Consider the following 25,942-nt stretch of genomic DNA (forward strand, 5'->3'; position numbering starts at 1 on the left):
ATACACACATACAGTACATAGGTCATATACACACATACAGTACATAGGTCATATACACACACACAGTACATAGGTCATATACACACACACAGTACATAGGTCATATACACACATACAGTACATAGGTCATATACACACATACAGTACATACGTAATATACACACATACAGTACATAGGTCATATACACACATACAGTACATAGGTCATATACACACATACAGTACATAGGTCATATACACACGTATACACACATACAGTACATAGGTCATATACACACGTATACACACATACAGTACATAGGTCATATACACACATACAGTACATACGTAATATACACACATACAGTACATAGGTCATATACACACATACAGTACATAGGTCATATACACACATACAGTACATAGGTCATATACACACATACAGTACATAGGTCATATACACACATACAGTACATAGGTCATATACACACATACAGTACATAGGTCATATACACACACGTATACACACATACAGTACATAGGTCATATACACACGTATACACACATACAGTACATAGGTCATATACACACATACAGTACATAGGTCATATACACACATACAGTACATACGTAATATACACACATACAGTACATAGGTCATATACACACATACAGTACATAGGTCATATACACACATACAGTACATAGGTCATATACACACATACAGTACATAGGTCATATACACACGTATACACACACAGTACATAGGTCATATACACACATACAGTACATAGGTCATATACACACATACAGTACATAGGTCATATACACACATACAGTACATAGGTCATATACACACATACAGTACATAGGTCATATACACACGTATACACACATACAGTACATACGTCATATACACACATACAGTACATACGTCATATACACACATACAGTACATACGTCATATACACACATACAGTACATAGGTCATATACACACGTATACACACATACAGTACATAGGTCATATACACACGTATACACACATACAGTACATAGGTCATATACACACATACAGTACATAGGTCATATACACACATACAGTACATAGGTCATATACACACATACAGTACATAGGTCATATACACACATAAAGTACATAGGTCATATACACACATACAGTACATAGGTCATATACACACATACAGTACATAGGTCATTTACACACATACAGTACATAGGTCATATACACACATACAGTACATAGGTCATATACACACGTATACACACATACAGTACATAGGTCATATACACACATACAGTACATAGGTCATATACACACACACAGTACATAGGTCATATACACACATACAGTACATAGGTCATATACACACATACAGTACATACGTAATATACACACATACAGTACATAGGTCATATACACACATACAGTACATAGGTCATATACACACGTATACACACATACAGTACATAGGTCATATACACACGTATACACACATACAGTACATAGGTCATATACACACATACAGTACATAGGTCATATACACACATACAGTACATACGTAATATACACACATACAGTACATAGGTCATATACACACATACAGTACATAGGTCATATACACACATACAGTACATAGGTCATATACACACGTATACACACATACAGTACATAGGTCATATACACACATACAGTACATAGGTCATATACACACATACAGTACATAGGTCATATACACACATACAGTACATAGGTCATATACACACATACAGTACATAGGTCATATACACACATACAGTACATAGGTCATATACACACATACAGTACATACGTAATATACACACATACAGTACATAGGTCATATACACACATACAGTACATAGGTCATATACACACATACAGTACATAGGTCATATACACACGTATACACACATACAGTACATAGGTCATATACACACGTATACACACATACAGTACATAGGTCATATACACACATACAGTACATAGGTCATATACACACATACAGTACATACGTAATATACACACATACAGTACATAGGTCATATACACACATACAGTACATAGGTCATATACACACATACAGTACATAGGTCATATACACACATACAGTACATAGGTCATATACACACATACAGTACATAGGTCATATACACACGTATACACACATACAGTACATACGTCATATACACACATACAGTACATACGTCATATACACACATACAGTACATACGTCATATACACACGTATACACACATACAGTACATAGGTCATATACACACATACAGTACATAGGTCATATACACACATACAGTACATAGGTCATATACACACATACAGTACATAGGTCATATACACACATACAGTACATAGGTCATATACACACATACAGTACATAGGTCATATACACACATACAGTACATAGGTCATATACACACATACAGTACATAGGTCATATACACACGTATACACACATACAGTACATACGTCATATACACACATACAGTACATAGGTCATATACACACATACAGTACATAGGTCATATACACACATACAGTACATAGGTCATATACACACATACAGTACATAGGTCATATACACACATACAGTACATAGGTCATATACACACATACAGTACATAGGTCATATACACACATACAGTACATAGGTCATATACACACATACAGTACATAGGTCATATACACACATACAGTACATAGGTCATATACACACATACAGTACATAGGTCATATACACACATACAGTACATAGGTCATATACACACATACAGTACATAGGTCATATACACACATACAGTACATAGGTCATATACACACATACAGTACATAGGTCATATACACACATACAGTACATACGTAATATACACACATACAGTACATAGGTCATATACACACATACAGTACATACGTAATATACACACATACAGTACATACGTAATATACACACATACAGTACATAGGTCATATACACACATACAGTACATACGTAATATACACACATACAGTACATACGTAATATACACACATACAGTACATAGGTCATATACACACATACAGTACATACGTAATATACACACATACAGTACATACGTAATATACACACATACAGTACATACGTAATATACACACATATATACAACATGGAATATATACTAAAAGATATAGCCAATAAGCACATCATACATACAGGTACACACATACATTCACTCACAGATATATACACACATATACATACATTCACTTGCTCACATTATATATATATATGTGTGTGTGTGTGTGTGTGTGTGAGCAAGTGAATCTATGTGTGTGTGTGTGTGTGTGTATATGTCAGTGTGTCTGTATGATATAGATATATATATATATATATACACACACATCATACAGACACACGGACATACAGTCACTCATATATACACACTCACACTAAGGCCCCAGCCATCCCTCTCTGCACAGGCACATACATAAAGATACACATATATGTATACATATACACACACACATACATATATATATATATATATATATATATATATATATTTATATACATAAAAGGGGTCAGTACTTTCCTCAGGGAGAGGACACCTCTTCAGGTGTAACGGAGATTCAGGTTAGGCCATTTAGCACTCCGCAGGCATTCTGGGTAGGGGAATATGCAAAGCAGCTCATTACACAACCTTTTCAGGTAGTGTTCCCTGGTATCAGCTAAGCTCGTGTTAAGGAATATAAAAAGCTGAACGGGATATATGCCAAGCCAGACTACTCCCCAAAAGGGAAGTTTCAACCCATCTGCAGACAGCTGTTTTGCCCCTCGTCAGTACAGAGCAGGGTGATCTGGCTTGGCTGTGGTGAGAGGCCTTAAAAGGGGTCAGTACTTTCCTCAGGGAGAGGACACCTCTTCAGGTGTAACGGAGATTCAGGTTAGGCCATTTAGCACTCCGCAGGCATTCTGGCTTTGCATATTCCGACAGACAGACAGACAGACAGACAGACACACACATATTTTCAGTTACTTACAGTAAGTAAGGGCTCCATCCCCCTCTGCACAGGCTGGTTGTGGCCGGGCAGACAGTGGGCGGGGCTTCTCTGCCTCCTCTCCTCCTGTCTCCTCCGTGTGGAGAGAAGCAGATAAACGGCAGATAATGACAGGGTGAGTGGCGCCCCCTTGCTGCAGGGAGGGCACAGCACCCTCCATTAAACCACATACAAATCTCCCCAGCAATGGATCCTTTTTACTGCACCTGTCACCCTGAGTCTGTAGCTCCTTTTGTGAGGGCACTAGAGGGGCAGGTGAGGAAAAGGGCAGGGGCTCCAGCCCCCTTTTACCCCTATGTGTGCACGTCCCTGGCAGTAAGCATAACAGTCTCACAGTAGAACATTATTGGAAGCACTCACCAATCAGCTGGGCAACATTTCCTTTGCACAGGCTTTGATAAATCTCCCCTAGGTCTCAAAACTGTGGACTGTTAGGTATTCCAACAACGGTCTGTGCATGCTGGAAGTTGTCATTTCGCTGGGAGTTTTAGTTTAGCAACAGCTGGAGATTCACAGTTTGGAGACCACTGATACAGGGAGAGATGCGTCACCTGCCCTGCTGAGACCCGCCCTGAGGACAAATCACCGGTTTCGGTGGCATTTACAATCTAAGATTCCTTTGAATGATCGAGTGTCATGGGATCGTGATGCCTGCGCCAGTTTTATGCTGCCCGCTGATTGGGCAACATAAAACTGATAACAGGTTCCCCTTAACTGTAGTGAAATTAAAAAATATAGTGATTTAGAAATAGTGAATAAACAACCAAAAGTGCAAAAAAAGAAAAAAAAAAAGAGAGCCAAAGTGCCCCTCCCTTACAAAGTAGTAACAGCAGGTCTCCTCTTCCCAGAACCTACCCCCTACCTGACATTACAGGTCCCCCCTCATCACAGGTCCCCACTCTCCAGCCCCCCTCATCACAGGTCCCCACTCTCCAGCCCCCTACATCAAAGACATCCCCTCTTCAGCCCCTCATATCACAGGTCCCCCGTACCCAGCCTCCGCATAACTGGTCTCCCCTCTCCCCCAGCACCCACCAACATTACAGCCCCCCTCCTTACAGCCCTCCACATCACAAGTCCCCCCTTTGCAGCCCCCCACATCACAGGTCCCCCCCTTTGCAGCCCCCCACATCACAGGTACCCCCTTTGCAGCCCCCCACTTCACAGGTCCCCCTTTGCAGCCGCTCACTTCACAGGTCCCCCCTTTTCAGCCCCTCACATCACAGGTCCCCCCTTTGCAGACCCCATCATCACAGGTCCCCCCTTTACAGACCCCATCATCACAGGTCCCCCCTTTACAGACCCCATCATCACAGGTTGCCCCCCCCCCCATTTGCAGCCCCTCACATCACAGGTCCCCCCTTTGCAGACCCCATCATCACAGGTCCCCCCTTTACAGACCCCATCATCACAGGTCCCCCCTTTGCAGCCCCACACATCACAGGTTCCCCCCTTTGCAGCCCCTCATATCACAGATCCCCCCTTTGCAGCTATCATATCACAGGTCTCCCCTTTGCAGCCCCTCACATCACATGTCCCCCCTTTGCAGCCCCCCAACATCACAGTTCCCCATTTACAGACCCCATCATCACTGCCCCCCCCCCTTTGCAGCCCCCCCATCACAGGTCCCCCTTTTCAGCCCCCCCCCCCCCATCACAGGTCTCCCCCTTACCAGGCCCCCACACACACACCACATAACAGGACTCCCACCCTTTCCCTTACATAGTAATAACATTAGGTTCCCTTTTCCTCTCACCCAGTATAGTAGATCCTCCCCCGAGCAGCTGCAGTCACTGTGTGCGGACAGGAGGAGGGGCCAGGAGCAGTGAGGAGGCAGAGAGTAGAGGGGAGTGTACTGTCTGTACAGCTCCCATTACAGACTCTGTACCCCAGACCTCCGGACTTCCGCTCACTGTATCAGCCTGTCAGGAGCCTCAGACCTGTGTGTGATGTTGCAGCTGTGGTGCACACAGGTCCAGACACTGCTGACAGACTAAAGGCGGGGTTCACATCACGTTTTCTCCCATACGGGAGCGCATACGGCAGGGGGAGCTAAAACCTCGCACTCCCATATGCTTTCGTATGCGCTCCCGTATGTAATTCATTTCAATGAGCCGGACGGAGTGAAACGTTCGGTTCGGTCGGCTCATTTTTGTGCTCTATGCGCTTTTTCCCCGGACATAAAACTGTGGTCAACCACGGTTTTAGGTCTGGTTGTTAAAGTGCATACGGCGCAAAAATGAGCCGACCAGACTGAACGTGATGTGAACCCAGCCTAACACAGTGACTTGTCAGGACTCAGGGCGGCGGCCTATCGGGGATTTTCCTGGTATCCCGATAGGCCAGTCCGCCCCTGGATAATATCCCTCCATTGCCCCAGCAGAGAAAAGTTGGACTAAGGACTATCTCCTGCAATGATAGGTTGGGAGATGCATATGACAGAACCACTATTCAACTGTGTAAAATAAATGAAGGAAATATTAACCCTTGACACTTTGGTTACTTCAGTGTATGCATTAGATTAAGATTAGATTAAGTGAAATGCAGAATAATACATTTTGCAAACTTTCCAGGACCTGATACACATTTTATGCATTAAGCTAAATTTTAGACTATCGTCTACCCGGCAACTTTCTGGCAAATGGTAGCTGGAACAGTTGTACAGGGTCACGACAACGGCTTTAGTTAAGTTGTATTCATGTCTATTAATTTAACAATAACATCCTGTCTGCTGTTCCACTGTCTAGCAGCAAATAGGTATTGGCTGACCAATTCATTTCTTTTTAATCTCATTTGAATTTTTCTATTCTTAGGACAATTGACTTGGATCACTGTTTAGTTCGTCAATCAAGAGAAAATGGGAAGGAAATCCTATGTGTGGTCATGGAGAGCATTCGGACAACTCGCCAGTGTTCTCTGTCTGTCCATGCTGGTATGTGGGGAGAAGCCATGAGGGTAAGTATGCAGATATCACACTTTTCTGTGAACAACTTTCTAAATTGTCTTCTCTGAATTTAGAAACCCTACGTGGATTTCTTTACACCATAAGGCACTACAACTCCCAGCATGTCTGGAGAACAGCAAAAGCCTGTCCGGGCATGCTAGAAGTTGTAGTTTTGATTGTAGATTTGCGCCAAAAGATGCAACAAACTTAAAAGTTGAACATAATAAATCCCTGGCCACTGTAAAAACACAACTCAAACACGTCTACCACGTAAAAAACACATGTAAATGAAAAGTCACACAAAAAGTTGCAAAAAATGCACCGTGCCAAAAGATTGTGACTAGAGATGAGCGAACTTACAGTAAATTTGATTCGTCACAAACTTCTCGGCTCGGCAGTTCATGACTTTAGTCTGCATAAATTAGTTCAGCTTTCAGGTGCTCCGGTGGGAAAAGGTGGATATAGTCCTAGGAGAAAGTCTCCAGCCCACCAGAGCACCTGAAAGCTGAACTAATGTATGCAGGATAAGTCAGCAACTGCCGAGCCGAGAAGTTCGTGACGAATCGAATTTACTGTAAGTTCGCTCATCTCTAATAGTGACAAATATACCCAGTAAAATGCTCCATAAATACCCCCCCCCACACTGAAAAACACTGCCATAAGACTATGGTTATACTTCAACTTACTGATCAATAGCTTGTTGTGCTGACATCTAGTGGCCAAAGATAAAACTACAATAATTTACTCCAATATTATACTTCATTTTTTGGAATCAGTATTTGGGCGGAAAATGCCCAGGCATTAGCTGGGAGTCAATAGGGAAATATAAATTCCATTCCTTCCTGGTGCTTTTGTTTAGGTGTTTTTTTACATTTTAGTGCCATTTTTACATTTTAGGGCAGTTTTTCAAAATTTACTGCATGCTCTGGCCATAGCTTTTTTATCTGGATTTTGTAGTTCTATAGGTTGGGAAAAAAAACGTGTACATGTATGTGGCCATTTTTTATAGTGTTTATCTAAATTTACCCAAACACCGCCCACAATTTTTAAGTAGAAATCTTTGAGTCATGATGAAAGAATCACATGTTTTGTGATGAAACTAACAGAAAAACAAAGGAAGAAAACAAGGACAAATAAAAAATGTCTATATAATGCACACCACCACATAATACCACAATAACCACATCAAGAAGGAATAAAAAGACAGGGCAGGTGTTTGACTGGGCAAAAAAAAAATTGCAAACATAATCCATAGTCTTGATTTTTCGTTATTAAGCAAATGGGGCTCAAGTGCCCAGGGGGCGTTCCTCAACACGACAAGAGCCCATGTAAGTCCAGACCATAGCCTTTCCTCTGTCTAGTCAGTCAAATGGGGTAGGCGAATGCAAGCAGGCTGTGGTTGGTAATAACAAGGACATGGACTGGATTTCATTGGAATCTTGCTGTAATTAAGAATGCCCCCCGGGCACTTGAATCTTATTTACATAATAACAAAAAGTCTTGTATCTTAGCACTGGAAAGGACTATGGAGATGAAAAAAAAAAAGTATGTGGTCATTTGCTTAATTACACCAATTCCTGCTGACAGGTCCACTATAGAGTTAGTACTTCCCGTGTTCTGACCAATAAGGAATATTTGTATCTTTCGATGGGTAATCAAATATTCCCTATCTTCACTAATGACATTTCTTGTTTCCTTTTGAATTGCAGTTTCACATAATTGATGAGAAAAACCACAAAGGGCGCGACAAAGCTATTGTATTTCCCGCGCACACAACCATAGCGTTTAGTAGCTTTGATCTGTACATTCATCTGGATGGTCACTTTGGTAAGTGTCATCTTTTCTGATGTCTTATGTGTATGTGAAAAAGAAGACTACAAGGAGGGTACAAAGGATGTAGTACACTCACCTCAGGGTGTTGTGCTGTCAACATCAGTATCCGTCTTGTATACAGTATAGCCGGCAACCGCCTGCATCAAACCATATGATAAGAAATGGATCCCGGCACTCACCAGATGATGCAATAAGTTCAGTTTTATTTGTAGGAATACATCTTTAAGTACAGGACACGTTTCGGCAATGTATGCCTTCCTCTGCCATATTAACCACTAGAGGACACAGGGTGTACATGCAAGCCCAGCGCCTCAAAGGACTTACTAAAAGACGGTAAGAAATGGCTGCTATTCCCTAATAAAAGTTGACATCACAAAATATAGAAACATAGAATGTGTCGGCAGATAAGAACCATTTGGCCCATCTAGTCTGCCAAAAAAAAATGTAAACAAAGTCTAGAATTGCTGAGTTTTGGTCACTTCATATACCAGAATTTTTTTTATAATTAGTGATCAAATACTACCAATATACTATAAAAATACTACCAATAAATACTTCAGATCCCTAAGCTAAAAATGAGCCCTCATATCGCCCCGTATACGGAAAACTAAAAGTGTTATAGAGGTCAGAAGAGGACAAGTTTAAGCATACTCATTTTCTAACCAAAAATTAAGGTACTAACCAAGTACTGTATATACTCGAGTATAAGCAGAGTTTTTCAGCACGGTTTTTCATGCTGAAAACGCCCCCCCCCCTCGGCTTATACTCGAGTGAACTCTCCGCCTGTCAATCCCTTCTCAGTGATCTTCCCTCCAGAGGTTGCAAAACTAGAACTCCCAGCATGCCCGGACAGCCATCGGCTGTCCGCGCATGCTGGGAACTGTAGTTTTGAAACCTCTGAAGGTCCGCAGGTTGAAGACCACTGCGGCCTTCGTCATCATCCAGACCCCCCCTTTAGTTTTCTACTCACCTCCCCTCGGTGGGAAGAAAGGGTGAGCTGGTCCGGGCCATCTATGCTGCAGGGACCGTCCGGTTGGGAGGGTTAGTTGTTCCGGGCTGTCCATTTTTACACGGAGGGCCCTCTTCTCCGCGCTCCGGGCCTGCCCCGGACTAGTGACATTGCATGCTGGGAGTTGTAGTTTTGAAACCTCTGGAATGACGTTGCATGCCCCGGACTAGTGACGTTGCCTTGACGATGCCGCACATGGACGTTCATGCGCAGCCTCCCTGCGCATGAACGTCCCTGTGCGTCGTCAAGGCAATGTCACTAGTCCGGGGCAGGCCCGGATCACGGAGAAGAGGGCCCCCCCGGTGAAAATGGACAGCCCGGAACGACTAACCCTCCCCACCGGATGGTTCCTGCAGCATAGATGGCCCGGACCAGCTCACCCTTCCTTCCCACCGAGGGTAGGTGAGTAGAAAACTAAAGGGGGGGGGGGGGTCTGGATGATGACAAAGGCTGCAGTGGTCTTCAACCTGCGAACCTCCAGAAATTTCAAAACTACAACTCCCAGCATGCCCAGACAGCCGACGGCTGACGGGATTGACAGGCGGTGATGATGATGGGGGGGGGGGATGATAACGGGGGTCTGGATGATGATGGGGGTCTGGATGAGGACATGGGGGGGGGGATGATGTATTCCCCCCCCCCTAGGATTATAGTCGAGTCAATAACTTTTCCTGGGTTTTTGGGGTGAAATTAGGGGCCTCGGCTTATATTTTGGTCGGCTTATACTCGAGTATATACGGTAGTAAAATAAAAACTGTATTGGGTATCATTGTAATCTTATTTGACCTACAAATTGATTTGTGGCTATTAGAAGGTGAGAAGGAAAAAACCAAAAACATAAAAATGTAAAATTGCGGCAGGCCTATTGGGTTAAAGTGTACCCGTCAGATCCAACAAAAAAAAAAATGTTTTAAAATATATCACTCAGTACCTAATCCTGACCATGTACATCTAATTTTTATGTGTCTAGCACCTTAATTTATTTATTTTATCACACTTTTAATTTAGCTCACTAGTATGAATTCCTCTGAAAGGGAGGGGGCGTGGCCTCACTGTGCAGGTCTCCGCCTCCTCCTTCAGTATGCTGTCTGCTCACACCTCCCCTAGCATTAGCAAAACTACAACTCCCAGCTTGTCCTCACTGACAGTAGCGGGACACAAACTGACAGTGGGAGGATTGTTCTTCCAGCTCTGAGCCCTGCACTCACAGCTGTCAATCAAGGAAGTGTGTCCATGACATAGGTGATGATGCATGGACACAACAGGACTAGTATGTGTCCAAGCAGGCGGAGGGGCAGTTGTTTGACTGCCTTTTTCATTATGAAATACTGAAAATTTTCTAATGAAAGCAATTGCAAAACTTATTGTTTTTGCATGATTTACAACATATCAAAAGTTTTTGTATCTGACAGTGCCCATTTAAAGTCACTGGAGAATAAAGTCCATGACTTTAATAAACAATTTATTTATTTATTTATTTAAGATCTTTGTCCGGACATTAGTTACTGTTTAAAATACTTTGTCTGCCAGGGGAGCACTAAAAAAGCAGCTATCTTTTCTTCTTTCTGATGTAAATTTGAATGTCGGTGATTGGATGGTGTCCAGATAGGGAAAATAAACTTATCATTCTCATGTTTTCTAATTTTTTTTAGAGCTTTGTGTCTCATCTGCTTCAAAAGGAGGATTTGAGAAGGAGCCCAGTAGATCGTTTTCATTAAACGCTATACGGAACACCCTGTACCGAACAGGCATCTTATTCACCGGTAAGATGAGAATCACAGGAGTTTGCCGTGACACTGTCAGTGACTATGTTTTTTACTCCCTCTTGAGAGCCTGTAGTCAGATGGATGTAGATCATTGTTTCCCAACCAGTGTGCCTCCAGCTGTTGCAAAACTGCAACTCTTAGCATGCCCGGACAGTTGTATGCATTGAACATTGTACATACTCTGGATGTATCCTCTTATGCATTTATTGGGGATTGCTGGAAGGACGTTTAAAGGGGTACTCCACCCCTAGACATCTTATCCCCTATCCAAAGGTATTGAGGGGGCTGGCCGTGACATGATGAGGGGGTGCGGCCATGACATCACAATTCTCCGGCCCCTGTTCCTTCGCTCCTTGCAGCAGATGACAGGGGGTGCTGAAAAAGAGAACACGGGGGTTCCCAGCAGCAGGACCCCCACGATCAAACATCTTATCCCCTATCCTTTGCATAGGGGATAAGATGTCTAGGGGGGGGGGAGTACCCCTTTAATGGAATGTCGTAATTGCACATCTATTGCACATTTATCCTACAGCATATATATTGCAAATTATTTCCATATCTAACTTTTTGCATATATTACACATTTAAACTCTTGCAGTTTGAGGTTGTATATCCAGTGTACAGTGCACTGTAGGCATTTAAAGTGGTAATACACCTGCATACATATATCTGTTTATCTATATATTTGTGCATCCCGAGATTGCACCTTACAAAGTGTTGTCGTATTTCAAGTGTTATTACATCTGTTAATGTTGTACACCTATAGTTGTGCATTTTTGTATTTGTAGTTCTCCCATTCTGCCTATAACATCTGAAGTGTTTTATTATATATTGACTGTAACATTCTGGTGGACAGACCTTTGATACCTATATATTCTCCCCTGATGAATTCAGCTTAACTGCTAAAGGAAACATGTAGGGAGTATAGGGCATTATAGGAGATACAAGGACAGGTTCCTGTATGGGGTCTGCCCACTGATCAAGAAGGGCGTAATAGGGTTTGAGATTTAGGATGGGCTAGCCCCCACTACACAATTTCCTGTAAGGTTACACAAATATTTACTGGTATGGCTGCTTTGTACTGTGTGTAACCCTAAAATGAATAATTGTTTTCTTGTACAGGAAAAAGAACAATGGATATCATTGCTAACGCAGATTCTTACATGGATGACATCTTTTCCGATTACTATGACAAGTCTGCTAGCATGACTGACATTTCTACCACATACATGCGAGAAGGCGCTCACACTCGTGTTATCCTCCTGACCAATAACATTTCCAAGGGACCCTGCGCTCTGTGTGGGATGGGAAACTCCAAAAGAGAGACTGTATATGGCAGCTTCGAGTGCTCGTCCAATGGCCAGAAGTACGTCAGGCTGCATGCTGTACCTTGCTTTGACCTGTGGCACAAAAGACTGAAGTGATCATTGTACGTGACACGTTTGTGCCCCTATGTCGATTCTCAGGTGAACCTGTGCCACAGCTCCCGTCACATATATGCAAAAAGTACTCCTTCGACTACTGAACCATGCAAGGTGCTCTGTGACTATACTGTTTAATGGTCAATGATTCAGACGGCCAATAAGCAAACAGTGTCAAATGGACTTATAAACTACTAATCACAAAAAATAAGAAGTAGACAATGCCAGCGTTTCGATGCAGAACAAAATCCTAAATGGTAAAAGGAACCTCCTATAGTTATGGAGGTAGCAGAGGTAGCGGTCGCACCGGGGCCCTGGTTCCTCAGGGGGCCCCAAAGCACATCTGTCCCATTAGAGACCAGTAATATATTTGGCATATGGGGCCCTGTTGCAGATTTTGCATCGGGGCCCAGAAGCTACAAGCTACGCCTCTGCCTCCCATTGTATTCATACATTAGGGAGACTCCATGAGTTGATCTTGCTAGTTGGCATTAGAAGCAGACCTGGCCACGAGAGGTGGTCTCCTTCTGTATGCCAGTGCTGGTTGTGTGTATTAGTTTTGTCCCTATAGATGGTCATCAGTTTATTTTTTATTTTTTTGTACATTGCAGTGCGATTAAAGGAGTACTCCCGAGGAAAACATTTTTTTTTAAATCATCTGATCCCAGAAAGTTAAACAGATTTGTAAATTACTTCTATTAAAAAATCTTTACCCTTCCAATACTTTTTAACAGCTGTATGCTACAGAGGAAATGCTTTTCTTTTTGAATTTCTTTTTTGTCTTGTCCACAGTGCTCTCTGCTGACACCTAATGCCCGTATCAGGAACTGTCCAGAGCAGGAGAAAATCCCCAGTGCAAACCTATACTGCTCTGGACAGTTCCTGACATGGACAGAGGTGTCAGCAGAGAGCACTGTGGACAAGACAAAAAAGAAATTAAAAAATAAAAATTTCCTCTGTAGCATACAGCTGCTTAAAAGTACTGGAAGGGTAAAGATTTTTTAATAGAAGTAATTTACAAATCTGTTTAACTTTCTGGCACCAGTTGATTTAAAAAAAATATATATGTTTTCCACCGGAGTAACCCTTTAAGCATAGAGCAGTGTTTTCCAACCACTATGTCTCCAGTTGTTGCAAAACTACAACTCTCAGCATGCCCGGACAGCCTATGGCTGTCCAGGCATGCTGGGACTTGTAGTTTTGCAACAGCAGGAGATGCACTGTTTGGAAAACACTGGCATAAATGGTGACACTGGCAGGAGACAAAATGTCTACCTGTGGAGGTTTTTCATTCATGGATAAAAATGGGATGAAAATGGAAGAACTGGATTTTTCACTGGTTTTTTATTTTGGTTTTTAAATTGTAAATATTTACCCAGTGTCAAAATGTAAAGGGATTGTTTCACTACAATAAGCCCTGTCCATATGCCCTGCTAGGGTATACCCCAATCAGTTCTTATGTTAAAAGTAAATAACAACACTAACAGTACATGATTAGGGTAGGGTCACACATACCGCATACGCAGCATAATTCATGCTGTGAAATCTGCCAGGGAGCAGGAATTACGCTGCGCATTTTTCTATGAGCAGACACACAGGGCTTCCCCAACGCAGCCCTGTGTGTGCAATAATATCCGGAGGAGGGCCCATCTCCAAATCTCACTGCACACACAGAGCTGCAGCAGGGAAGCCCTGTGTGTCTGCTCATAGCAAAATGCGCAGCGTATCTCACGGTGCCCGTCAGATTTATAGCGGCGTAAAATGTGCTACGTATGCGCTGTGTGTGACCCTATCTTTACAATGACACTTGTTAAAGGGGTTCTCCACCATAAGGTGATTTTAGTACGTACCTGGCAGACAGTAATGGCCATGCTTAGGAAGGATCTGCTCTTGTCTTGGGGCTAAATGGATATGTTGTGAGATTCCCATAATACTGTGGCTAGCTTTTTGCGAACTTGAATTTCCTGTTTCACTTTTCTTTTTTTGACTACAAATCCCACAATTCTATTTTCCTCCTTCTCACACATCAGCCACCCCCACACCCAGTGAAACACAAATGAGCTGCAGACCTGTGGTTTTCAATCAGGGTGCCTCCAGCTGTTGCATTAGTTGCAGATTGATCCCTCCACCCATTGAAGCAGACAGGCTCCCTGTCATCAGCTGGCTAGTGAGTCAGGTCTCGGCCGCATTGCAAGCTGGGAAAAATCTGAGACAACAGTAATTTTGGATGCTGATAGAAATAAATATTGGGTTGAAAATCACAAAAGAATTGTGAGAAAACCGTCACACACAGGTACAGACACTATATTATGAACTACACTAACTTTACAGCCCCTGTAGCATAATCAAATAAAAAAAAAATCCTGGAATACCCCTTTAAGAGGTGGGATATGTTAGGCAGCAGGTGAAGAGTCAGTTCTCGATGTTACGGTTTTGGAAGCAGGAACAATGGTAAAAGGGCAAGTTGTGATGACAACATGAGTCAGAGCATCTCCAAAATACTGGATCTTGCTTGTAGGCTTGTACCTAGCAAATGTGGACCACCAAAGTTGCCCTTGCTAAATGCCCATATTGAGGCATATTAACCGCAAAAAGTACTTACAGTTTGTATATGAGCATTACAGCTAGACCACAAAGCAATGGAAGGTGGCCTGGTCTGATAGATCACATTTTATTTTACATTATGTGGAAAACCAAGTGTTTTTGTGCTGCTTACCTAGGGAAGAGATGGCACCAAGATGCACTATGAAGGTAATGTTCTGCTGGGAAACCTTGGCACCTGGCATTAGCATATTGCTGGATGTACCGCCTACCTGAACATTTTTGCAGACCAAGAGCGTCCCTTGGTGGTAGTGGTATTTCTTAGTGGCAGTGGCCTCTTTTTGAAAGCGAATTTTGCTCTGGGGGCATGCCGCATTTAGGAAGCCCCTATGGTGCCAGGACAGCAAAAAAAAAAAAACACATGGCATACCATTTTGGAAACTAGACCCCTCGGGGAACGTAACAAGGGGTAGTTTGAACCTTAATACCCTACAGGTGTTTCACGACTTTTGCATATGTAAAAAAATATATATTTTTTTTTACCTAAAATGCTTGTTTTCCCAAAAATTTTACATTTTTAAAAAGGGTAATAGCATAAAATACCCCCCAAAATTTGTTAGGCAATTTCTCCCGAGTACAGCGATACCCCATATGTGACCCTAAACTGTTGCCTTGAAATACGACAGGGCTCCAAAGTGAGAGCGTCATGCGCATTTGAGGCCTAAATTAGGGACTTGCATAGGGGTGGACATAGGGGTATTCTACGCCAGTGATTCCCAAACAGGGTGCCTCCAGCTGTTGTAAAACTCCCAGCATGCCTAGACAGTCAACGGCTATCTGGCAATACTGGGAGTAGTTGTTTTGCAAAAGCTGGAGGCTCCGTTTTGGAAACAGTGGCGTACCAGACGTTTTTCATTTTTATTGGGGAGGGGAGGGGGGCTGTGTAGGGGTATGTGTATATGTAGTGTTTTTTACTTTTTATTTTATTTTGTGTTAGTGTAGTGTTTTTAGGGTAGAGTCGCACGGGCGGGGGTTCACAGTAGTTTCTCGCTGGCAGTTTGAGCTGCGGCAGAAATTTTGCCGCACCTCAAACTTGCAGCCGGATACTTACTGTAATCCTCCGCCCATGTGAGTGTACCCTGTACATTCACATTGGGGGGGGGGGGGGAACATCCAGCTGTTGCAAAACTACAACTCCCAGCATGTACGGTCTATCAGTGCATGCTGGGAGTTGTAGTATTGCAACAGCTGGAGGCACACTGGTTGTGAAACACCGAGTTTGGTAACAAACTCAGTGTTTTGCAACCAGTGTGCCTTCAGCTGTTGCAAAAGCTCCAACCCCCAGCATGTACGGACAGCGGAAGGGCATGCTGGGTCTTGTAGTTATGCAACAGCTGGAGGCATACTACTTTGGCTGGGGATGCTGGGGATTGTAGTTATGCAACAGCTGGCGACACACTGGTTTGCTACTTAACTCAGTGTGCCTTCAGCTGTTGCAAAACTACAACATTCAGCAGTCACCGACAGCCAACGGGCATGCTGGGAGTTGTAGTTATGCAACCACCAGATGCACCACTACAACTCCCAGCATGCACTTTAGCTGATTGTGCAAGCTGGGAGTTGTAGTTACACAACAGCTGAAGGTACACTTTTCCATAGAAAGAATGTGCCTCCAGCTGTTGCAAAACTACAAGTCCCAGCATGCCCATAAGGGAATGCTGGGAGTTGTGGTGGTCTGCCTCCTGCTGTTGCATAACTACAGCTCCCAGCATGCCCTTTTTGCATGCTGGGAACTGTTGCTAAGCAACAGCAGGAGGCTGTCACTCACCTCCAACGATCCTCGCCGCACAGGTCAGTCCCTCGTCGTCTCTGCCGCCGCCGCTGCTCCTGGGGCCCCGATCCCAACAGGGGCGCCGGGGATCGGGGTCCCCAGCACCCGGGGTGCACGTCCCGCACCCGCTCACGTCCTCCGGAAGAGGGGCGGAGCGGGTTGCGGGAGTGACACCCGCAGCAGGCGCCCTGATTGGTCGGCCGGTAATCCGGCCGACGAATCAGGGCGATCGTGAGGTGGCACCAGTGCCACCTCACCCCTGCTGGCTCTGGCTGTTCAGGGCCGTCTCTGACGGCCCCGATCAGCCAATAATTCCGGGTCACTGGAGACCCGATTGACCCGGAATCCGCCGCAGATCGCTGGACTGAATTGTCCAGCGATCTGCGGCCATCGCCGACATGGGGGGGCATAATGACCCCCCTGGGCGATATGCCCCGATGCCTGCTGAACGATTTCAGCAGGCATCGGGCACCGGCTCCGCTCCAGATGGTTGCGGGGGGCCGGTAAAACACATGACGTTCTCATACGTCATGTGTCCTTAAGGACTCGGAAATGGAGACGTATGAGAACGTCATGTGTCCTTAAGGGGTTAAGGATCTGACCACTGTCACTTTAAGCATTAATAACTCTGAGATGCTTGGACTTATGAATTTGATTCCGAGATAGTTTTTTCGTGACAAATTCTACTTTATCCTGGTGGTAAATTTTTGTCGATACTTGCATCATTTCTTGGTGAAAAATTCCCAAATTTTTTGAAAAATTTGAAAAGTTTGCATTTTTCTAACTTTGAAGTTCTCTGCTTGTAAGGAAAATAGACATCCCAAATAAATGATATATTCATTCACATATACAATATGTCTACTTTATGTTGGCATCATACGGGAGATATCTTTACATTATTATATTATATACAATATATTATGTTGGCATCATAACGTTGACATGGTTTTTACTTTTGGAAGACATCAGAGGGCTTCAGAGTTCAGCATCAATTTTCCAATTTTTCACAAAATTTTCAAAATCGGAATTTTTCAGAGACCATGTCAGTTTTGAAGTGGATTTGAATGTCCTTCATATTAGAAATACCCCACAAAGGGCTCCATTATAAAAACTGCACCCCTCAAAGTATTCAAAATGACATTCAAAATGTTTGTTTACCCTTTAGGTGTTTCACAGGAATAGCAGCAAAGTGAAGGAAAAAATTCAAAATCTCAATTTTTTACACTAACATGTTCTTGTAGACCCAGTTTTTGAATTTCAACAAGGGGTAAAAGGAGAGAAATCCCCCCAAATGTGAAACTCAATTTCTCTTGAGTAAGGAAATACCTCATATGTGTGTGTATAGTGTTCGGAGGGCGCAGTAGAGGGCTCAGAAGAGAAGGAGCAACAATGGAATTTTGGAGAGTGAAATGTTTTTGGGGGGCATGTCACATTTAGGAAGCCCCTATTATGCCAGAAGAGCAGAAAAGCCCCCACATGGCATACTATTTTGAAATCTACACCCCTCAAGGCACATAACAAGGGCGGGGGTTTACAACAAGGAAACTTGCTGTAAACCCCCGCCCATGTGAATGTACCCTGTACCCTGTACATACACATGGGGGGGTGGGCAAGACTACAACTCCCAGCATGCCCTTTGGCTGTCCGTGCATGCTGGGGGTTGTAGTTATGCAACAGCTGGAGGCACACTGGTTGCAAAACACTGAGTTTGTTACTTAACTCAGTGTTTCGCAACCCGTGGGCCTCCAGCTGTTGCTCAACTACAACTCCCAGCATGCATGATCTGTCAGTGCTTTCTGGGAGTTATAGTTTTGCAACAGCTGGAGGCACACGGGTTGGGAAACACTGAGTTAGGAAACAGACAATGCTTCCCAACCAGTGTGCCTCTAGTTGTTGCAATACTACTCCAAGCATGCCCAGACAGTCCAGGCATGCTGGGAGTTGTAGTTCTGTAACATCTGGCCCTTCAGATGTTGCCAAACTACAACTCCCAGCATGCCTGGGCAGTCCGGGCATGCTGGGAGTTGTAGTTTTGGAACATCTGGAAGAGCACAGATTGGAGACCTCTACACAGTGGTCTCCAAACTGTGGCCCTCCAGATGTTGCAAAACTACAACTCCCAGAATGCCTCCTAGAAGCAGCAGGGAAGATCCCATTACAGCGATCTTCACTGCTGTGTCTGATGCCACAGCTGCCTCCTCCACTTGTGCCTACCGCCGGTCCTGGTCCCAGGTATGTGCCGCTGTGGGCAGACCAAGGGAAATGAACTTTAACCCCCCCCAGTCAGCTAAGACACTGTGATTGTTCCACAGGGATCAATCACAGTGATTGCTGACTAGGACCATCCACAGATGGTCCTGGGGGGGGGCTTGCAGAAGTTGTCTCCTGCTGGTAACAGTGGGACTTCTGCCAGTTAACCCATGTGATGCCGCGCATCGCACGGCGGAATGCGCGAAGGACCTGCCCAATCCGCCGTTTATATAAGGCATTCTGCGGGAAGGGGTTAGTTGAGTTATTACCGTACGACAAAGTGCTCCACCAATCAGAGGCTGAGCAGTGCTATTGGCTGTCTGGGCATGCTGGGAGTTGTAGTTATGTGAAACTATATTCAACTGCGGCTCTTCATACATTTGGGGCACCTTACTCCTAGATATTTTTGTTTCTCACTGACATATAAAACACTGATTTATAATAAATTCCCTACTTTGTCTATTATAACAATAATTACAACTATTGGAATTTTTGTCTAATAAAAATGTTTATTCATCTTTTCCAGTGTTCATACATACAGGTTGGTGGTGAATACCCATAGTATACTGGCGATGATGGTAATGACACCTTTAATCTCGGGGATATTGACAATTAGGATGGCAACGGTGACCCGTCCCAGGAACTGTCTGACCGAGTTAATATAGTCCATCGGTCCGGTGATGCTGGTCACTATCCCCCTTGGCATAACCCACGTCAGAAGCTGGAGTGTGACGGCGATCCAGGTGAGCCTGTCACTGAAGAAGCCGATCCAGCTGATGGCGGTGGGGTTACAGATCACGTAAAGAAGCTCTATAGTGCTGTTGGTGGTAATCCAGGTCACAAACTCATTGACTGGGTTCATCCAGGCAAGCAGGGAGCTGCTGGTGATGGTGGGGATCCAGAAGATCAAGTCAGTGGTGGTGTCTATCCAGGACAGCAGGTCACTGATGATAGTAGCAAACGAGATCAGGTCGTCAACAGCATCTATGAACCGGTCCAGCAGGTTGTTATTGATGGGGATATAGCATAGCAGGCAGATGATCATGTCACCATAAGTGCTGATCCAGCCAAGATAGTTTTTGATGATGGCCGCCCCGCTCTGCAGGTTGTTGGTAATGGAATCCCAGTTGATCGCGTCGTTGCTGGCAGTGGTGTCATTACTCCCCAGGACAGGGGTGATCTTTCTGATCCTGGTCCTGGTCCAGATGGGACACTTCATGTCGCTGCTGGCAGAGGTTTGATTACTCACCAGGACAGGGGTGATCTTTCTGATCCTGGTCCTCGTCCAGATGGGACACTTCATGTCGCTGCTGGTAGTATTCAAGCTGGGCAGATCTCTGATGGTATCGTTCTGCCCTTGCAGGTGGCTGGAGGTGATATTCCGGCTCGGTTGGTTGCTGGTGATTTCAAACCAGAAACTCGGGCCGGTGGTGAAGAGGGAACCCAGGAGGATGGTAACTGTCCAGCACATGCTACAGGCCAAATTGACCTCATCCCTGCTGATGTGGTCCCCTCGAATCATGATAAAATAAAATAAAAAGCGCAAGGAAACAATATAGAAACACTAGTGCTCGCTAGATTGCAGTCCTCAGAATAAGGCCTCTGGGGCTCTGCACCTCTTTTTCCAGCTATCACCATTTGTGAAGTCACATGTGTGATGTCATACGGAATGTCACTGCTCTGAGGACAGGTGTAGACATGGACATTTACATCCATTTGTTTTATAGGATGAAATAAGCTTTTTATTATTAAATAAAGGTATAGAAAACTCTGGGTGTAGGGTGTTTTTTTGGGGGGGGGGCGCGGTGACTTTATACGGAGGACTGGGTATTTGGGTGGGAAGGAACGTCACTTTATAACATAGAAGACAAACAAATATAATATATAATAATATACAAATATAAATATTAATAAAATTCTTACAAAAAGTCCAACGTTATCTACAGATTTGGGTAGTCTGGCAGGTGGATTCCTCATTTTTGAGAATAGGAGGAGGAGGAAAGTGATGGTGGGGGAAGAATACACAGCTCCCGGATTGATCAGAACACTACAGCTCTGCTTCATTGGGAGTAGTCACCTGCACCCCAACCCCCATGTTTCTTTTTTTCCCCTATATATTGCAACTTATCCCTTCTAAATATATAACTACAAACGCCAAAAGCGTAACACATTGTAACCCCGACACCAAATAAAGTACAAATCGATGTATGAAAATATATATGTTTTTTATTAATAAAAGAACATGATTCTAGAAATGTACATAATAGACGGAATTAAATAAATATATATCAATATATGTTAAAAATATTGGCGGCAAATAATGGCTACAGGTACGGTATTTATATAATAGTGACCCAATAGAAAAGGAATAACACACCTGCCGCTGGGTCGGAAGTGACGTTGGACACCGCGGCACTCGTGTGATGGAGCACGCAACGTGCTTTCACATTATAAAGCGTGTGCGGCCACGAAAACATGGCCACAGTCACTCATACTGCGCATGTGTGCACGAAAAAATTCTAGCAGGAAAGACAAGCTTCCCCAAAATGACCGCAGATCGCTGCTAATAGAGGGATTTACAAAATAAGCTGAACATCGGACCCAGGGCTAAATAATACAAAGAACGAAAATATAAAGTAGGAGAACAGACTGTGGACTGTGAAGGCAATAACATGGCTATAAATAATACAAATACATTAGAGATAATAGTAATAATGATTATAATAATAAACCGGGGGAAAATGAAAGCATAAAAAAAATGGATGGGGACACGTTTTGATCAAAAAGTGCGCTAAGAGCCTCTATTTTTTGACCAAGAGAGCTGCTGCTGCAACCTTCTTTTTTGTATACTTTATATACATACAACGGAAATGATATTGTTCATAAAATGGTGTAAATCTCTTTTATTGAGTAACGAAAACTGAGATTGGGAACCTTTTCAAATATTTATTTTATTTCTTTCTTATTAAAAATTATATTTAAAAAAGAACTCTACACAAAAAATGTAAAAAATGTATATAAACTGTATACTCATTATCGACCGCCAGTTTATAGAATCATTGGGGGAGATTTCTCATTAGGGTCTATTGTAGACACAGATCTGCCTCTTTACACCTCTTGTCTAACACTCTTGCTCAAAAATGTACAAAAGTTGTGCACGTCCTTTGATAAATTTTGCGCAAATATGGAAACACCCCCCTGGCTCTACCGTGCACTCCTTCTCTACCTCCACGGCACTGCTCACATAGCTAGAAGTGCTGGAGCAGCAGTTTGCGCCGAACAAAACTCTGCACAATAGTAAAATCATAAATATTTATAAAGTACACAGAGGGGAGATTCTCAAAGAATTTAGCAGCACAAAAAAATCAATTTTGTGCCAAGATTTTGGCGCAAAAGGTATCGAACACATTTTCAAAGAGCTTTGTGCCGCGGTTTACACTGTTCATGTCAGTTTTGTAAAAGTGGGCGTGTCCATGTATATTTTCTGCTTTACATGATATTTTCAAAGGGGTGAGAGTCCAGTTTACATCAAAAATTTCACACTAAAAATCACAGAAATTGTGTTGTAGTTTTACTGTTTTGGGTTTTTTTTTCTTAGTTTTTGGGGGAAAAGGTGTTATTTAAGTAATTATAAAAAAAAAAAGAAACAATTATTATTAAAAAATGGTATTAATATATATATATATATATATATATTTTTTTTTTTTTCTTGGTCAATGCACCTGCACTCACATTTAAGCTCAGAAATCTTTTATTTATACAGTTATCACTGGGCACTAGTAAACATGGAATATTTTGTGAGATGTTTCCCCCAGAATTTTCTGGGATGTAAAATTTGGCGCAAAAAAAAATCTGAACAATCTGTCCCCTTACCTCTATATCAGTGTTTACCAACCAGAATGTCTCCAAGTGTTGCAAAACTTGACATGCTGGGAGTTGCAGTTTTGCAAAAGCTGGGGGTACCCTGGTTGGTTAACACTGTGTACATGTACCAGAGCTTAGTGTGTGATCATGTACATGTAGCAGAAATTAGTGTGCGGCATGTGTATGGAGCAGAGCTGAATGTGTGATTATGTATAAGCATGACCATGCACACACTCAACTCTACTACATACACCTGATCACTCAGTCAGCTCTGCTGCATTTACAAAATCCCTCACTCAACTCTACTGCATTTACATAACCACACACTCAGCTCTGCTACATATTCCTGATCACACACTCAGCTCTGCTGCATATACACAATCACACACTCAGCTCCTGCTACATATACACACACTCACTCAGCTCTACTGCATATACACACACTCACACTCAGCTCTACTACATATACACAATCACACATATACATTGGGGGAAATTTATCATTGTTGTAGGTACATGTTTTTTGTAGATTGTCTAAATTTGGTGCAATTGCAAGGCACATGATAAATTTTGTGCAAAGTTCTAAATCTCTTTTGTTCTATTGCTTTGACGCTCGGATTCCATACAGCTTTTTCATGCGTTTTTTTTTAGTTTTTCTTGCGTTCTTTTCTTGCGTTTTTGCTGGTGTGTGGAAACAATCATTTTTGTATCCTGTGGCAATTTTTTAACTGCCTTCTGGTACCACTCCATGGGTCGGATGCAGAGCGCCCAGTCCACAGAGTGTAAGGAGTGATATATAGCATATACAGGGTGCAGAGCATCACTACTTACCTACTCCAGCTGTATAGAATACTGGGGTGCATAGTGTACCCATGTATACTATTCAGGAGCCCAGCAAGGAAAGAGTTAACTCACGCTGCTGCTGAGCAGCAGAACTACAGTTCTAGGTCTGGTCAGGAAACCGCATACGGGTCAAAAATGAGCCCACCGGAGTCACCGTTTGACTCCGGTCGGTTCATTAAAGTAAATGGAGTTCAGTGCTGGTCCGGCTGGGGTACGGAAGAGCCCGGTTTGCCCCTCCCCCAGCTGTTTCTGGCACCCGTAATGTAAAAACGAAGTGTGAATGCAGCCTAAGACAGATCAAACGTGCTCATAGCCGAGGGCTCAATATCTTAATACTAGTTCTAGGCCCTCGTAGCAGGGGCAGACTATTATAATACAACCTCTTAATCTCTCTCAGATGATCCTACTTCAGGGTTAACACTCTGTAGTCCCTGTGCTGCTTCAGCAATTCTTATTCAGGTGCTATTCATGTCACGGATGGTACTTGTCTGTCCCCTGGCTCCAGCTGTCTCTTCTGCTGCCCTCTCTAAACCAGTGTTTCCCAACCAGAGCGCCTCCAACTGTCGCAAAACTGCAACTCCCAGCCGTTGGCTGTCCGGGCAAGCTGAGAGTTGCAGTTTTGCAACAGCTGGAGGCGCTCTGGTTGGAAAACACTGGTATAGTATATGGTGCAACATTCCGGGAATCTGATTGGTCGTATCGATTCCAGGAGTCTGATTGGTTGGATAAATACCGACCATTGCATTGCCAGTATTTTTAATATAAAAAAAACGGCAGGGTCGGCAAAATAAAGGCTGCGCTGGTATAAATACTGGCCTGGTGGCTGATGTCACTCTATGTGGCTCTATGGGGGCTGATGTCGCTCCATGTGGCTCTATGGTGGCTGATGTCGCTCTCTTTGTGACTCTATGGTGGCTGATGTCGCTCCATGTGGCTCTATGGTGGCTGATGTCGCTCTATGTGGCTCTGTGGTGGCTGATGTCGCTCCATGTGGCTCTATGGTGGCTGATGTCGCTCCATGTGGCTCTGTGGTGGCTGATGTCGCTCCATGTGGCTCTGTGGTTGCTGATGTCACTCCATGTGGCTCTATGGTGGCTGATGTCGCTCTATGTGGCTCTATGGTGGCTGATGTCGCTCTCTATGTGGCTCTATGGTGGCTGATGTCGCTATATGTGGCTCTATGGTGGCTGATGTCGCTCTATGTGGCTCTATGGAGGCTGATGTCGCTCTATGTGGCTCTATGGTGGCTGATGTCGCTCTATGTGGCTCTATGGTGGCTGATGTCGCTCTATGTGGCTCTATGGTGGCTGATGTCGCTCAATGTGGCTTTATGGTGGCTGATGTCGCTCCATGTGGCTCTATGGTGGCTGATGTCACTCTATGTCGCTCTCTGGTGGCTGATGTCGCTCTATGTGGCTCTATGGTGGCTGATGTCGCTCTATGTGGCTCTCTGGTGGCTGATGTCGCTCTATGTGGCTCTATGGTGGCTGATGTCGCTCTATGTGGCTCTATGGTGGCTGATGTTGCTCTCACATCTCTCCACCAGTGGTGTGTCCTACACAAGCCACG

At 43.7% G+C, this 25,942-nt stretch overlaps 1 protein-coding gene across 3 annotated transcripts; it reads left to right on the top strand.

Moving 5' to 3' along the window:
• The first annotated feature begins 4,101 nt into the window (after nt 1-4,101).
• LOC130284082 (pejvakin-like) lies at nt 4,102-13,637 on the top strand. 3 transcript variants are annotated; one of them, XM_056534064.1, is made up of 5 exons: nt 4,102-4,186; nt 6,885-7,026; nt 8,725-8,842; nt 11,510-11,620; nt 12,746-13,637. In XM_056534064.1, exons 1-5 carry the CDS (start codon nt 4,179-4,181, stop codon nt 13,045-13,047), a joined length of 681 nt encoding a protein of 226 aa, XP_056390039.1. In that variant the 5' UTR covers nt 4,102-4,178; the 3' UTR covers nt 13,048-13,637. The 3 variants fall into 3 exon arrangements, with proteins under 3 accessions (XP_056390039.1, XP_056390040.1, XP_056390041.1); XM_056534065.1 differs by lacking the exon at nt 4,102-4,186 and adding an exon at nt 4,195-4,326; XM_056534066.1 differs by lacking the exon at nt 4,102-4,186 and adding an exon at nt 6,428-6,492.
• Nucleotides 13,638-25,942: the final 12,305 nt, after the last annotated feature.

This window comes from Hyla sarda, chromosome 8 (assembly GCF_029499605.1).
Source record: "Hyla sarda isolate aHylSar1 chromosome 8, aHylSar1.hap1, whole genome shotgun sequence".
In the NCBI taxonomy this organism is placed as follows: domain Eukaryota; kingdom Metazoa; phylum Chordata; class Amphibia; order Anura; family Hylidae; genus Hyla; species Hyla sarda.

Bases quoted from the DNA above. Each gene is read 5' to 3' on its own strand.
- LOC130284082 (XM_056534064.1), top strand. The intron at 7,027-8,724 runs GTAAGTATGCAG...TTTGAATTGCAG, and splicing joins TGTGGGGAGAAGCCATGAGG to TTTCACATAATTGATGAGAA. The intron at 8,843-11,509 runs GTAAGTGTCATC...AATTTTTTTTAG, and splicing joins TCATCTGGATGGTCACTTTG to AGCTTTGTGTCTCATCTGCT.